The sequence below is a fragment of the Coffea eugenioides genome, chromosome 5 (genome assembly GCF_003713205.1).
Source record: "Coffea eugenioides isolate CCC68of chromosome 5, Ceug_1.0, whole genome shotgun sequence".
NCBI lineage: Eukaryota > Viridiplantae > Streptophyta > Magnoliopsida > Gentianales > Rubiaceae > Coffea > Coffea eugenioides.
The window spans coordinates 8,437,218-8,454,418 of NC_040039.1; the positions used below are offsets into that span (position 1 = coordinate 8,437,218).

Genomic DNA, 17,201 nt, shown 5'->3' on the forward strand with positions numbered 1-17,201 from the left:
TTGCTCCTGTATCAATCAAAATTTTGTATGGTGAATATTTCATTCATCATAATGTTCTCCATCTATTTTATAATTAGTATTTAATCTTTTATCTACTTTTATTATAGAATCTAATCTTTGACTACTTTCCACTCCTATTTTTGAATAAGATAATCGAGGTAAAATCTTATTATAAGGATTAATCATTGGTTTTAGTTTTAAATCAAGTTCAAATTCATCATCTAATTCTTCTATATTAATTATTGAAGCTGGATATATTTTTTCTACTTTAGAAAATAATTTTGGAAAATCTATGAAGTCTTTGTTAGCAAAATATTCTATGTGATAAGTATTTAATAAAACATATGAAATCATTGCTAGCAGAATAAGGTCTATTTCCTTGTTTAAATAAATATTTCCTTTCAAAATTTTGTATTACTGATAATAATTTATCAAAATATTTATCTTGTAAATTATAGGTGATCCAAGAATGTATATTAAATTTCAATTTTTGGTATTTTAGATTCCCTATTAAGATTCCTACACAGGTTTCTTCTCTTTTTAAAATTCTATAATCTAGTATTACTAAACTAATTGGACTATCTACTTCTTCTCTGAATGTCTCACCGGATACCTAATGATAGTATAGTCAAACCTCTAAGAAATTTAGGTATGAAGATTGTTGGACCTATATGTCTGAAAAATTAAGAAGTATCTATTGCACATGGTAATATTCTTTCACCTTTTTTATATCACGACAAATATAAAAATCATATTTTATTAAGATATCCCACTACTTACCATTGAGATAGATAATTTGATTTCTTTAACAATAGATTTGAATTGGCAAAATTTTGCTTTCTAGCCCCAGTACCCCTAGTGGTATCAGAGCCCCTATAACTATACATATTTTGAAAATAATGAAAATGATTCTGAAATAAATTGGATAAATAATGAAAATTATGTTGATACAGATTCACAGGAGTAATTATTTATACTGTGAATACTTGCTTGCTGAAATAGATAGATTAGATAGGCAAGTAAAAGATTCGGAAACTTTGCTCGAATATTACTGCAATAGATATAATTTTGTAATATTCTAATTGGACTCTGTACGTCATATTTTAGTCATCATAATCTCAAATAATATAATATTAGACAATAAATTGTAATATTTATGTTACTTTTTTTTGGTTATCTAGATAAAAAAGTGTTTGATACGCATAGTTTCAAATTTTGGTATGATATTTTGTTCAAAAATTTTTGCTCTAAGATTAACTTCTCTCACATCATTAAGCTAAAAATACGACAAGTATAACATGCTTTTATATATAAACACTAATGTCGAATTCAAATTCCTTTGAAAATTTTCATTCTAACATTTTAAAATTAATTTTACAAAATGCTCATAAAAAATTCCATTTTGAGTGGCTGTCTCAAAAAATAAATAAATACGAGCATTTTCACCATTTTTTTGGAGAAGATGAATTTTGTTTCAAAATTAATTGTCCTTCTAAAGCCCAGTTTATTATTCTAAATGGAACCATAAAGCTTAGATCATTTTCAGATTCCTCAAAAAGAAATAAAAAACAAAATCACCTTTTAGGTAAAAATATAACAAAGAGAGAGAGGCAAAATGTACAATTGTAAAACTACTAGGACAATAGGTTAGAATTTTATAACATGGAAGGTAAAAATTACAAAGTAGTTTTAACAAAAGAAGTATACAAAGTTGTAAGAATAGAGAGAGCATCAACTAGCAACAAGAAAAACATTACCAAACTTTTTTCACTACATAAGACCAAATAGTTTGGTACTTTTAATATGAATTACCCAAAACATTTGCAATTAGTCTTCTAATTCTCATGGTAATAAATAGTTAATTGTACCATCTATCATCAAATAACCTTTGACATAATTAGTTCTTCAGCTTAGAATAGTTAATCTAGCACAAACTACTATAATTGATATCAAAAATAAATTTTCTAGAAATAAAGTTATGGTAAATAGCATTTGAATCCTCTTCTTTTATTTACTTGTCCATTTACAAGTATCTAAAATAGCGATATATAAGAAAATAATGTAGACATAGTATTGATTTTTTCTTATTATACCAATATATGAATCATAATATCTGAAAATCAGTTTACTCAGAAAATAATTGACAATTTGATCAATTTGTAATATATGGATGATAGAGAAACTTTGTAAATTTTATCAAAGTGAAGTTGCTTAAGTAAATCATTTTAATCTAAACCTTATGCAATTTTTGGCAATTATGAAAATGACTTATAACTCAAACTTTATATGTTAAAGATAGTTCTAAAATTTTGATCTTATTAGGTTGAATTAATCTGTATATCGCCAATGCTGCCACTCTAGCAGTTTTTAGAGTCAAGTCAGGTCACGATATGGAACCCGATTGGACAATCCTTTCAAACTAACCACATTTTGTATATATGACAACTTAGCTACAAAAAAAAAGATTTTTTATATATGTCCGGGCCCGTAAGGATAGACCCGGACACCCTTGTGTAGACAAAAAAAAAAAAAAGACAACTTAGCTACAAACATATATAGAAAAGGCTTAATTACAATATACCCCTTACAAAAATTACTAACTCGCAAGTTATCCCCTAAACTACTCATTGCAACACTATTACATTTGTCATACTATGATGAGTAGCGCGTTTTTTGTTGCTCCTTAAATTTGGAATTTGATTGAAAAAATTTGTAAGTTTTAGAGTCATTTGTTTTTTTGGTATTAATGTAATGCAAATTGATGGTGAATTAGGTAGTAGTACTATATAAGATACTTATATGTGTTTTGGATAACAACGTTTTAATGACCTAATTTAGTTGTTAAAATGCTAGATATATAATCATAATCTTATTAATTTGAATGTCAAGCCTTCCCTTTCTTTTTGCAAACAAGGTGGTAAAAAAAATCTATGAATTTGAAAGTTGGTAAACTTCAAATATAAAAAAAAATCGTGAATATAATTTATAATTTTGAAAAGACATGGTGCAATGGTAAATGCTTTAATAATCTTATACAAGTTTAGCTTTTAGCTATTGAGAAACTACTGAAACGTGTAATATTTTTTACATTTTATTTTCTTTCTGTTAAATAAAATTTTCTTATTTAATTAACAACAATGAGTATTCATTTTTTGCTTTTGTATTTTTAATCCCTCAAGGGCAAATACCTTTTTTTCTTGAAGGCCTAAAGGACAAATACTTGCACAACGCCTTTCCTCACTTTGCAAGTCATGGAATCCTTGCATACAAAATATTGAAAAAGTAAAAGCACGTCATACACATTTGTGATAGTTACAGGGGTGATATCGCAATTAACCCAAAATGAAAGCCATACATTTCCCTTTCCTTTTCTCCCTCCTTCCTCTCTTTCTTTTTCCACACACACTCGCAGCTCTGTTTCTGTCTCTCAATATTTATTTATACTTTCAAGAAAACTAAAACCAATAATCAGAGCAAAATTTTTCTCTTTTCTTTCATCGGGGGCGCGAAATTCTTCTTTCAAAATTAGGGATTTCTCTGTTTTCTTCTTATAATTGAACAAATACAGAGGTCGGAAATGGAGGGCTCGGCGTCCAGGGATGAGGCTCGATCGGAATCGGAGCCGCAATCATCGGTGCTGGGACGAATAGAACAGCTTGGTGAAGGAGACGGGGAATCGCAGCAGGAGGAGAGAGGAGAAGATGAGAATGAAGTGTTGATATTGAAGACGCACGAGTTGATGGACAGAATCACGGCCAACGCTGAAAACCCTAGCCCTTCTATTCTCCACGCTCTCGCTTCTATACTTGAAACTCAAGAAGCCAAGTAGGTGGACCTTTCGCTCTGAAGCTTGTACGCATATCTTAGATTGGAAATTTTCTTTTGAGTTGTTACAGGGCAGTAATTTAGTGAAATGTGATCATAAAGAACTCCATTTTTTTTGGAATTTAACTCTACTATCTGTGAATGCGTACAAAAGGTAATATATGTTTGGGCTATAAATAACTCAAAGTCGCGCCTTTGAGTAACTGGGCAACAGAGCATGTCTATTTGACAAATTTTACCCAGTGAACAATACTTCCTCTTTTCGTGGCTTCTAAAAATGAGATTTGGAATAGTGCATAAAATGATATGATGGATTTTGTGTTAGTGATTTATAAAAGAATTTGAATAGAAACAACTTAGAGGAGATATTTCATGATTGGTGGTATATGATGTTTGATATTTAAAGAGAAAATGCTCTGTATTATGGCAAAGGGAGTTGGCATTTTGGTTGATTACTTTATTGGAAAGGAATATTATTCTGGGATTTTTCGTCCTTTATTGGTTGTATGGTGATGGGAAAAAAGTTAGTTGGTTTTGATTGTTAAGTTAGTCGATTTTGATTGTTGGTTTACTAGCCTGTAGGATCATTGACAATTAATTCCATAATTGTAGTAATGGCTGCTAGAAAGGAATAGCTCCTCTGTGTTGGCGTGCATTTGATTTTGATTGTTGGTTTACTAGTTTGTAGGATCATTGACAATTAAATCCGTGATTGTAGTAATGGCTGCCAGAAAGGGATATCTCCTCTGTGTTGGCATGCATCTTTCTTGTCAATTTCTTACTCATCTTTTCTCTTTTATGTGAGAAATTAATTGCTTATTCATTTTGACATGTGGCATCAAATATGTTAAGAAAGCAGAATGATGCAAACCCGGACAAAAAATTAAGGACACTAATGGATGAGAAGATATTTGAGACTGACAAAAATTTAATGGATTCAGGACTGAGATTCTGATATCTCTGGTGTGTTTTAATGTGGCTGTGCTTGTCTCTAGCTGCCTTGCTTGGTAATTGTTGCCTGCCTAATAATGATACACAGTAGCAGCTCTATATAGCAGTGGCACTTGGAAGTTTAAGGGTCAGGCATGTTGGAAGTCCAACGGATGGTGGCCTATCTTAGTATCTATTTCTCAAGTGAGGTTTACTATTTGTTGTAACTTAAGAGACTATTTATTGCATGTATTAGTTTCCTCAAATTAAACTGACAATATGAGTGAAGAATTTTGAGAATGCCCCAATTGCTGATGTGAAGCGGAAGTCCTCTCCTTCCCTTCCCCCTTTGTCTTTGTATCTCAAGTTTTCGGTTCCAGTATCTATAAAAGTTATATTCTATAAATCTAGCTTCCACTCAAATTTTGCTTAGCGAACAGTCTATCATGTAATTATCTCTGCTGAAATAATAACACTTGATTAATTTATTGAATTCAAGTATGGCAGTGCCTTATTTTACTTCATTCTTTTGGAACAAGCACTTAGTTCTCCATTATTCTATGTAACTTTCAAACTTGAAATTGTTTTGGAGGTCCAGATTTTTGTTGTCAGATTGTCTCCCCTGAGTTATTGCACTTTAATCTTGACTATTGGGAAATGCGATGAACCTTGAAATCAAAGTTGTCATTCTGGTTCCACCTGTTTAATATTTTCTTCAGAAGTTTAGTTTTGTACTCCTCTCAAAATGGAAGAACAATTGCATGTATATATGATGCAGTAGAGATAGTGCTGATGGGAACTTGGTTTTGATTTTTTCCCTGATTTTATCAGAAAGAGTGATTGAATTGACTTTTCAAAATCATTTTAAGTTTGGCTGACAGGTGACTAAGAGTATATTAGGCTGTGCAGTTACTCTTTCAGTAATGGGAAGGAAACAGGAAGCATTATGAAAATCTCCTTTGGCTTTTTCTAGTATTCGTCAAGTGCAAAATCCAGTGACACGCTTTTGAAATTATTAAGCAAGAGTGATTATAATGTTGGTTGTTTTTCCATGGGAAGACTACTACATTTATGTTTGTTCGAGATTGTTTGGTTCGTTGATTTTATGATTTGTTATGAAAATAATCATGATTGGAAATTTGTGATAGTTGATTGTGGAAATAATAATAAGTGAAGAAAAGCAAAAGCAAAATTGGAAAGTTCCTTTTTGGGAAGAGTGGCATGATCAGGATTTTATGGTGGAAATTGAGGTTTGGATGCAAATTAGTGACATGGTATGAAGTGTGATGGATTTTATCTGCTTTGTGCAGAACTTGGGCTCTTGATAGAGAGAAATTCAGAAAGGACTGGTTTAGCCTATACGGATACTTTGAGATTAGCTGTTAATGAATTGTTTGCGTACTCATTATTTGTTTTAATTGCTTTTCAAACATTGTTTTCTTTGGCTATTGTAGATACATGGAAGACGTAGGCCATTCCTCTGCAAACAATGGTCGATCTTCTCACAACATTGGACGTCTAGGGAATCTAGTTCGGGTTAGTCTTATTGATTCCTTTTTTCAATTTATCTACTTTTTGCATTTATTGCATTTGGATTGAGTTTGTTATGTAGTTGTATGCTTTTTGTGTGTCATGTTGTATTGTCCTATTTCCCAGAACAAGTAGCAAAAGATGCTGAGTTTTCATGTCCTGTTGCAGGAAAATGATGAGTTCTTTGAGTTATTATCAGCTAAGTTTCTATCTGAAAGTCGATACTCAGTCTCTGTACAGGCAGCTGCTGCAAGGCTTCTTTTTAGTTGTTCACTTACTTTTGTGGTATGTAGTTGATGTGTTTCATCGATTCAGTTATTCTTCTTTTAGTTTGTGTTATGCTTATGCTGTTCTTGTTTTAGCTTGTGTTGTCCATTACTTAACTTTTGGTAATCAATGAATTCAGTATCCACATGCTTTTGAGGAAACTGTTATGGAAAACATAAAGGGTTGGGTGATGGATGAGACGATTAGATTATCTGGTGATGATCATAACTGGAAAGATGAATCAGGAGCGAGGAAATGCTCGGACTCTGAAATGTTGAAAACCTATTCTACAGGACTTCTTGCTGTATGTCTTGCTGGGTATGCTTTAAGGCTGTTTTTTTTCCCCTTTTTGTTTTTTTTACTGTATTTTATTCTGCACCCTATGAAAGCCCATGCTATAACCAAGCTGATGATTGTAGTGGTGGTCAAGTGGTGGAAGATGTGTTAACTTCAGGATTATCAGCCAAACTCATGAGATATCTGCGTCTCCGGGTTCTTGGGGAGGCAGGCACAAGTCAAAAAGACACAACTTCTCAGATAGAGAGCAAAAGCTTTCCTGCAACAGCTTGCATGAGAGGCAGAGAGGATGTTCGAGGAAGAGTGCGGCAGGCTTTGGAGAATTCTCATTTTGATGTACCTAGAGTACTAGAGGATGGAAGCAGTGATGATCAACTTGCTGATAAGGATCACGATAGAGGCTTGGGTAGGCCAATAGATGAAGAACATTGGGTGGATGGAGAGCCACCAGATGTATTGGCTGCAGATAGTGATATATATGATGCAGAAACGGAAGGTGATGAGAAATGGCATGCTTGGGACTTACGTGATGGAAGGACCAAGGCTGGTGGCAGATCCTCAAGGGAAGAAGAATCTGATGACAGTGTTAGAGATGAATTATCACGTCGCAGGACCAATCGTGGGACTTCAAGATTAAGAGGAAAGGGAAGGGCAAGTGAAGGTAATTTGGATAATGAACAATCTTTAACTTCTCCTGGCTCTGCTATTAGAATTGGAGGATTGAACCGGAATATCAGGGACAGGAGTGTGCCAAGAAACCAAGATTTGAAAAAAAATTCAGACAGCAAGAAGAGCCAAGGACGGACTGTTACAGATGGTTTTACCTTAGGGAGAGACGAAAGTGATGACTGTTTCCAAGGCTGTGTAATTGGCTCCAAGAACATTGCTGATCTGGTAAGGAAAGCTGTCGTAGCTGCTGAATCTGAAGCCCGAGCAGTCAATGCTCCAGCAGAAGCTATCAAAGCAGCTGGTGATGCTGCTGCTGAACTTGTCAAGAGTGCTGCTTTGGAGGTAAGCTTTACTCTGTTCTCTGTAATTTTCATTTTTTGTAGGATGGACTTCTTAAAGTCTGTTAGTTCTCATGATCTTAGGAATATAAAAAGACAAATAATGAAGAAGCTGCAGTTTTGGCTGCTTCTACAGCTGCATCCACAGTTGTTGATGCTGCTAATGCGGTTGAAGTCTCAAGGTTGGTTATAAATTCACACAAGATATGTTCAGTTACCAATTATTGACACTATCATGGTCTTTTACATCTAATTAACACTGACCGGTCATAAACTTGATTTGTTTTTCCCTATCGTGCATGTTATCTGTAGAACTACAACCGCTGCTGATGGTGATTCAGCACCCTCAAAAGCTAAAGAAACAGAGACTGATGAGGATGTTAATGAGTTCTTCTTGCTAGACAGTGACTCTCTTGCAAAGCTCAGAGAGAAATTTTGTATTCAGTGTCTTGTCATATTGGGAGAGTATGTTGAAGTACTTGGACCTGTGCTGCATGAAAAAGGTGTAGATGTCTGTCTTGCATTGTTGCAGCGAAGCTATAAACACACAGAGGCATCAAAAATTGCTCTACTCTTGCCTGATGTGTTGAAGCTAATTTGTGCCCTGGCTGCTCATCGGAAATTTGCCGCATTATTTGTGGATCGTGGTGGGATTCAAAAGTTGCTCGTTGCTCCAAGAGTTCCTCAGACATATTTTGGTTTATCTTCCTGTTTGTTTACGATTGGCTCTATCCAGGTAATTGTTTATCTTCCTGTTTGTTTACAATTGGCTCAATTTTGGTGATAATCTACTATTGTTAGATCAAATGACTTTTTCCCCCTTCTAATTGTTTTAATATCCCTTTTCACTTGTGCATCTCTTCTGAATATTCGTACAACTACTGTCTTATTCGTGGAAAGTTGGATTTAACTTGAGAAATGATCATTTAGGGAATAATGGAGCGTGTCTGTGCACTTCCGTCGAATGTTGTCCATCAGGTGGTTGAGTTGGCCCTTCAACTTCTTGAATGTTCCCAGGATCAAGCCAGAAAAAATGCAGCTTTGTTTTTTGCTGCTGCATTTGTTTTCAGAGCTGTCATTGATACTTTCGATGCTCAGGAAGGATTACTAAAAATGATTAATCTGTTGCAAGATGCTGCTTCAGTAAGATCTGGGGTTCCATCTGGGGCAATAAATAATGCTGGATCTCTTCGAAGTGACAGGCCTGCTACGGAGGTGCTTACCTCCTCAGAGAAGCAAATAGCTTATCACACTTGTGTTGCACTACGACAATATGTTAGGGCGCATCTTATTTTACTTGTGGATTCAATTCGCCCTAATAAGAACATGCGCAGTGCTGCTCGAAGTATTCCAAGTACTAGGGCGGTGTACAAGCCCCTTGATATTAGTAATGAGGCCTTGGATGCTGTATTTCGGCAGATACAGAAGGATCGGAAACTTGGTCCTGCATTAGTGAGGGCCAGATGGCCTGTTGTGGACAAGTTCTTAAGTGCTAATGGGCATATTACCATGTTGGAACTGTGTCAGGTATATCAGTCAGTCCTTCAATTTCTATTGGTTCTTTTTCATTTTACTTAATTCTGCAGAAAATATTTGCTTATTTTGTAGGCTCCACCTGTTGAGCGGTACTTACATGACTTGCTTCAGTATGCCTTGGGTGTTCTGCACATCGTCACTTTAGTACCATATAGCCGTAAACTTATAGTAAATGCCACCCTAAGTAACAATCGTGTTGGTATAGCTGTTATCCTGGATGCAGCCAATGGCGCTGGTTATGTTGAGCCTGAGGTAAACATTTCTGCACATTCTTCTTCCCTCTCACCCCTGGCTTCGGTTTATGCTGGATAGAATTATATGCATTTATCTTGGTTGCATTGTTTCTAATGGAAGTTCACATGGGAACACCATGATCTCATCATGCAGATTATTCAAGCAGCACTTAATGTCCTTGTCAATCTTGTGTGCCCACCTCCTTCAATCAGCAATAAACCATCAGCTGCTACACAAGGACATCAGTCTGCACCTGTCCAATCTTTAAATGGTCCGGAGACCAGAGACAGGAACTTGGAACGAAGTATTCTTGATCGAGCTCTAAGTGTGGCTAGTCAGAATGAACCTCGTGACCGGAGTGGGGAATCTACCTTGGTTGATCGAGGTTCCACTGCCATGGTAGGTACTTCGTCTGGGAGTAATACTTCTCAAGTCCCAGTTCCTACTGTAGCTTCAGGATTAGTGGGAGATCGTAGAATTTCCCTCGGTGCTGGATCTGGGTGTGCTGGCCTTGCTGCTCAACTTGAACAAGGATATCGGCTAACCAGAGAGGCTGTTCGTGCCAATAATGGTATCAAGGTTCTTCTTCAGCTCCTCCAACCACGGATAGTTACCCCTCCTGGTGCCCTTGACTGTCTACGTGCTCTTGCGTGCAGAGTGCTGCTTGGTTTGGCTAGAGATGATACAATTGCACACATACTAACAAAGCTTCAGGTAGCTTTATTTCGTATTTTGAGTTGTTATCTGAAGCTATTCTTTTAATCTTTATCCTTCTTTATACAAGATAAAGTTGCCTTGTGAATGAAGTCAAAATCAGTCATATTATTTTTTCCCTATGTAGTAAAGCTTAGTGCTTGCCATTTATATCTTCGTGATTTTGTCCACTGTTTTTTAAAATGCCAATGTAAATTGGGAATGAAGTCCTAACATTTTTTTTAATCTTTTGTTGATTTTTATTTGGTATATATGTTAGCATTTCATTTGAAGTGTGCCTTATGCTTATTGAATTGTGCAAATTTGCATTTGCAATGGACACATCGTCCTACTTACTGGTGGATATTTGAGATTGGTTGTCTCTGTGCATTGGTTTTTATGGTACGAATTCACCTTCTTGGTGCTTGTGATTCTCCTTTTTTATTTTTTTGATGAAAGGAGCTTACTGAGTTGTCAGGGTATGGCATATATTTGCTTCTCAAACTGGCTGTTGTTACATAAAGAGGAGTATCTGGGTAGCATCTGATAATTAGATTCTTTTTATTTTATGTTTGATGCTAATAATGCAGATTCTGTAGGTTTCTTTTAAGAGTCAGCATAAGGTAATTGATTTTTGAGATTTCGTGTTTACTGTCCAATTTCATAGTATTGTCGCATCAACATCAAAGTAGAAAATTGTGGCCTCTCACGTGATTAACCTTCTGAGTTATTTGTTTTCTATTATGTATTAAACTTCTTTCACCCGAGGTGAATGGCTTGATACTTGGCAATGCTTTTCCATGAAGTGAAATTATCTTTTATCCTTATGCCCTGCTTTAGAATTAAGTTTTGAATTTTGGCCATAGGTTTTGGCTTTTTCTTGGTTTTTGCTGCTTTTTAGGTGCATTCGAACGGTTTTGAAAGTTAAATGAGCCTTTGGTCCATAGATGGTCCATATTTGGTCCGTAATCTATGAAACTGAAAAAGTATGATTGACACATGTTCAGGGCTTGGATCTGTTGCAATTGGATTAAGAACATACCTCAAGCCTAAACTTAAATATCAAAATTGGGGAAGTTTGAAATCACAAATTTACTAATTATGTGGGGTTTTGTAGCTTCTCTTAGTGCCTGCATCCTATTTCCTCGTTTCTTTTTTTTCACCTTTTCATGAATGTCATCGTGCAAATTCAAAATTTCCTTCTTGCATTTGTCATTTCAGAACCCTGTTTGCATGGTTTTGTTGCATAGTTTCCTTTCCTGCTCCTTTTTGCACTCAATGTGCTTTGGTACTGTGAGCGCCTTTGTGTGACATTGATATAACATTCTTGTGGTGTTGAGAAAGAAAACAATGTCTTTGGCATAAAGTAGGTGAAATTTCTATAAATGAATGCTCTCTCTCTTTTTTTTTTTGGAGCACTGTTTTCTTATTAGAAGCAAAGTCTAGACTGGGTAGTTGAGTTGTTTCTCAAGAGATTTCGGTGAGAAGTGCTTATAAATGCAGATAGTATGCCATAACACCCTCTACTCCCTTGCAGCCTCTTTTCCCTGCCGTTGTTTTTCACTCTTGCTTATGTGAAAACAAATTGGTTGGTTGTTGTCCCTTCAACTTTGATAGACAAGTTTTAATGCCACAATGAGCTTGGTGACTTTAAACAGGGTTTCAAACTCCATTTTTATGCTAGGGACTTGGTTTTGATGAGGTATTTGACGGTTGGCTTTGCAACCCTATCCCTAAGTATGCAATCCAACAAATGAAAATTCTCCAAAGTAGATAAACATCATTTGAAATCTGTTTTAAACTCTTTCAATGATATTGATTGTGAAACTTAGCTATTTGGGTGCGAGATTAGTAGATTACTTCTATGATGTCTAATTTTCAACTTGTATTTCAGGTTGGAAGAAAACTTTCAGAACTTATTCGTGATTCAGGGAATCAGGCCCCTGGTAGTGAGCAAAGTAGGTGGCAGGTGGAGCTTTCACAGGTGGCTATTGAGTTGATTGGGGTAAGCATTAAAAATACTCTCCATGAGGAAGTAATACCAAATGCTGCTATGTAACCCCCCCCCCCCCCCTTCCCAAAAAAAAATATAAAAGGGAAAAAAAGGGGCTGAAGTGACAATGGTACGAAGCTTACGCATGTAGGAATGAAACTCGTGCATGCATTTAGTGAAGAAACTTCACCTTGCACATTTCATGATGCTAGTAGACAATTCAGTTCCGCGACAGTGTTTTAGTCGTCCATTTGTTTAAAAATGGAATATGCTTGCTTAGATAGCATGTGGATCAAAGCTTTAAATGAATGTCCCATGTGCGTTAAGACCTGTAGCGTATAGAGAAAACAGTATCCTTGAAAGATTTGGGCCATGGTGGATCAGCTTGTACGTATTTTCCAATCGATGTACACATGAATGTGTAATTATTTCTTAAGAACAAAGCTTTTTAGTTTTTCGCACTGCTGGTAAATGATGTACTTTGGTAATTTTGATAGTACTTTAACTGGATATATAACTTTAAGACTTTGATTGCATGCCTTTTGAGGGGCCTGTTGCCATTCAACTTTATTGATTCTCTTATATACAATTTAATGAGCATTAGAAAACTGGTTTCCATGTGATAAGGGTGATTCAAAATTGTTGCCATAAGTGCCTGGTAGTGGCTTAGAAAAACCTTCTGGATTATAAGCTCTCCTGATTGAAGGGTTCTGCCATGTCATAAAATAAAATTGTTTACCCTTTGTTCTATTGAGAATGTAGAAAGGGATCGCCCTTCATGGTATGCTCCATGATATCATATTTGCGAATTAAACTGCTTTTTAACCTTTGGTAGTCTTCTTGCAAGCTTGGGTCTCTTTTTATGCCATACTTGGTACATATTATTGTTTATGAAATGACAGTTGAACAGGATTAAGAAGATATTGTAGAGCTGGATTTGTTCTTTGTACATGGTAGATATGTTATGTGAAGCATTGCTGTGTCCTGTAGGTTGTAACAAATTCTGGCCGTGCAAATGCATTAGCAGCAACTGATGCTGCTACTCCTACATTGAGGCGCATAGAGAGAGCTGCTATAGCTGCTGCTACGCCAATTACATACCATTCCAGGTAGCTGACCTGGCTCTTATCCAAGAAGTACTTTTTGTAGATGAGTGTTAATTCTTTTTTCTTCTTCTTGTTTGTTTTTATCATGCAACTTTTGAATTCTTAATTACAGGGAACTATTGCTTCTTATACACGAACACCTACAGGCATCTGGTTTGGCAGAAACAGCAGCTGTACTTCTAAAAGAGGCTCAGTTGACACCTTTACCATCTTTGGCCACACCAGCATCCCTGGTTCATCAGGCATCTGTGCAGGAATCTTCATCTATTCTGACTCAATGGCCATCTGCTAGAGTTCATTGTGGATTTATGTCGGATAAACTAAAACTGACATATCGGGAAGAGCATTTGGGCTTGAAAACTGATTCAGCTGTTTCCTGTTTGAAAAAGAGGCCTACGACTTTATCTTCTCCACATGGTCTTCACTCTAAAGCTCAGGTTTCTGCTGAGGACTCCCCAATATTGTCGAGTGCCAAAATTAACTTGACTTCTAAAAGATCATCTACAGCTGTAAGTGCTCCTGGAACTCCATCTGTGTCTGCTGTTAAGTCCAGTGGGGATGTCGATATCCAGTGTAAAACTCCAATTGTATTACCAATGAAACGTAAGTTGACAGACTTGAAGGAATCTGGGTTAATGTCACCCGGAAAACGACTTAATACAGGTGATTATGCATTACGGTCTCCAATTTGTATTACATCTGGCATGCTTCGCAAAAGCAGCCAACTGACTGATGGAACAATGTTTTCACCAACTAGTTCTTCTTTAAAAGATCATGGCAGATCATTGCCAAATTGTGGACCGGCTGAAGGGGATGAAAGCCAGTTTAGTGGTGCTCAATTTAGGCAAATGGTTCCTACAACCCAGTATGGACTTACAAATGAGCCCCAACCATCCAGCTTGGAACGGTTAACCCTTGATTCTCTTGTTGTTCAGTATCTAAAACATCAACATCGGCAGTGTCCGGCTCCTATTACCACATTGCCCCCTCTCTCTCTCCTACATCCTCACATGTGCCCAGAACCAAGACGAAGCCTTGACGCCCCCTCAAATATGACGGCCCGCCTTAGTATGCGTGAGTTTCGAAGTATGTATGGTGGCATTCACGGAAGCCGTAGAGATCGTCAGTTTGTTTATAGTAGATTCAGGCCATGGCGAACCTGCCGCGATGATGCTGGTGCCCTTTTGACTTGCGTTACTTTCCTTGGAGACTCTTCGCAAATTGCTGTCGGAAGCCATTCTGGGGAACTCAAAATATTTGACACCAACAGCAATTGTGTGCTTGATAGCTGCCCTAGTCACCAGTATCCTTTGACGCTTGCCCAGTCATATATATCTGGAGATACTCAGTTGATTCTTTCCTCCAGTGCCCATGATGTGCGGTTATGGGATGTATCTTCAGTTTCAGCTGGGCCCAAGCATTCATTCGAAGGATGTAAAGCTGCGAGGTTTAGCAATTCAGGAACTGCTTTTGCTGCTTTATCAACAGAATCATCCCATCGGGAGATTCTCTTGTATGATATTCAGACCAGCCAATTGGATCTAAAGCTTACGGATACGTCAAACAATCCATCAGGTCGAGGTCATTTGTATTCTCTTATTCACTTTAGCCCATCAGATACCATGCTTCTCTGGAATGGGGTCCTATGGGATCGCCGAGGTTCTGGCCCAGTGCATCGCTTTGATCAGTTTTCTGATTATGGTGGGGGTGGCTTCCATCCTGCTGGGAATGAGGTATCTGACTACCTTCTTGACTAGCTCTAATTTAGAGATAAATTAGTCAGTAGCCATACACCCATATGATTGAGATAGTAGCTTTTCTCTTTCCTTAGGTGTCAATCTTCAATTGTTTTTTTATTCTGTGAATATGCACATATTCCTGTTTTTATCTAGAAGAATGTGGAAGTGTATATGCTGAGATTGCTTTATCTGCATTTTTGTTCCTTTACTTTTTTCTTATTGTTTGATGATTATTTAACAGGTGATCATAAATTCTGAAGTCTGGGATCTCCGGAACTTCAGGCTTCTCCGAAGTGTGCCATCCTTAGACCAAACAGTGATAACTTTTAATGCTAGTGGGGATGTGATTTATGCAATTCTAAGGAGAAATCTCGAGGATGTTACTTCAGCATTTCAAACTCGCCGTGTTAAACATCCTCTCTTTGCTGCTTTTCGAACTGTGGATGCTGTTAATTACTCCGACATTGCTACAATTCCTGTTGATCGCTGTGTTCTTGACTTTGCTACAGAGCCAACCGATTCTTTTGTTGGGTTGGTTACAATGGATGACCAGGATGAGATGTATTCCTCTGCTAGGGTATATGAAATTGGTCGTCGGAAGCCAACTGATGATGATTCTGATCCAGATGATGCTGAGAGTGAAGATGAAGACGATGATGTGGATGAGGATGAGGATGAGATATTGGGACCAGATATTGACGAGGATGGTGATAGTGATGCAGATGATATGAGCAATGATGATGAGAGCGTGAGTGAACTCGAGGATGATGAGGAAGAAGACGGTGATTTTATAATGGATGATGGGGACTTTGAAGGTGCAGCTGGGATATTGGAGATTGTGGCCGAAGGTGACGAGGAGGATGATGATAGTGAGGTGCTTGAATCTCTAAGTAGCGGGGATGAAGAGGATATGTTGTGATTAGAGTGGTAAGAAGATTAGTGGGAGGGGTCAGAGTAGGTGCATGCTCCTAAATGAGCAAATTTTTGTACACTATTTGATAATTAAACTTTTACGCAGAATCTTGTAATCATCTTTTAAATGGATTTTCCTTTTTGTCTTTTAGGGTTTAGAGATTAAATAGGGGAAGTTAGAGATGATTATGTTGGGGAATGTTCAAATTTTGCGTTGTTAGCTCTGATTTTCTTATTAAACTCAAAGTTAGCTAAGGACAACTGTTGATATGTTTCCAAGTGAGTTTTTAATAAACGATCATCTTTGCTCAATGCAACTACTCAAGCGTGCATGTGTGCATGAACCATTCATTTATGAATGCTCATATTTGCTTCAATTAACTATGTTTATCAACAGCCTGCATCATAGATGTCTCAGATGTGTTGTCCAGCTGAACTGCCGACGACATTGGATTCGTAATTGAAAGATGAAAGAGTTAAAGAGTTTGTTTGATTAGAATTCTCAGATGTAATCACCAGCTGAAGGCATTGGATCCGTAACTGGAAAACGAATTGATGAAGAATTCTCAGATGTGTTCAGTTCAGATCCGTATGAAGACATGAACCCTAGGTGGAACGAGAAAAAGAAGGAAAAAATGTAAATAACGTGATCTACAATTCTAAGATAGATATGTTGTCATTGGTGTGTATATACTAGGTGAAACCAGGATGCGTACGAGCATGTATAACAATTTTAGTTAGAGAACAGATACATAATGAATCCATAACAATCATTTATATATAACTATCAAGCCATTTTAGTAGTGATTACACACCTTCCAGAATTAGGTCCTAAGTAGAGATAAATTAGCATGCTAATTGTCTACTTAAAAGTTTATTATAGTTAAATAATATCATATATTAAAATCCATTAACTTCTAATGATAGAGAGAATGCTAATGGACTCTAATATGATGGCAAAAGATAGCAACCTAGCAATTCAATAATACATATGATACACAAAAGTGGATATGTAGTTGTATAGCCTGCTTCACATTGCAGAATCACGCTGTTTCTTGAGGGGGCTAATATCATAAGATTTCGGAGAGAATGGTTTGTTGTCTTTGATGGGGCTTTTCTCAGCAATCAAGGG

The 17,201-nt window shown here is 36.7% G+C and overlaps 1 protein-coding gene across 1 annotated transcript; it reads left to right on the plus strand.

Annotated features, from left to right (window-relative positions):
* Positions 1-3,462: 3,462 nt before the first annotated feature.
* Positions 3,463-16,381, plus strand: LOC113770779 (DDB1- and CUL4-associated factor homolog 1). The gene is made up of 14 exons (XM_027315359.1): positions 3,463-3,825; positions 6,210-6,291; positions 6,454-6,570; positions 6,692-6,870; positions 6,972-7,860; positions 7,941-8,038; positions 8,169-8,592; positions 8,787-9,383; positions 9,465-9,644; positions 9,780-10,340; positions 12,214-12,324; positions 13,303-13,421; positions 13,531-15,151; positions 15,399-16,381. Exons 1-14 carry the CDS (start codon positions 3,578-3,580, stop codon positions 16,074-16,076), a joined length of 5,904 nt encoding a protein of 1,967 aa, XP_027171160.1. The 5' UTR covers positions 3,463-3,577; the 3' UTR covers positions 16,077-16,381.
* Positions 16,382-17,201: the final 820 nt, after the last annotated feature.

Bases quoted from the DNA above. Each gene is read 5' to 3' on its own strand.
- LOC113770779 (XM_027315359.1), top strand. From the start codon at position 3,578: ATGGAGGGCTCGGCGTCCAGGGATGAGGCTCGATCGGAATCGGAGCCG. The intron at 8,593-8,786 runs GTAATTGTTTAT...ATGATCATTTAG, and splicing joins TTACGATTGGCTCTATCCAG to GGAATAATGGAGCGTGTCTG. The intron at 9,384-9,464 runs GTATATCAGTCA...CTTATTTTGTAG, and splicing joins CCATGTTGGAACTGTGTCAG to GCTCCACCTGTTGAGCGGTA.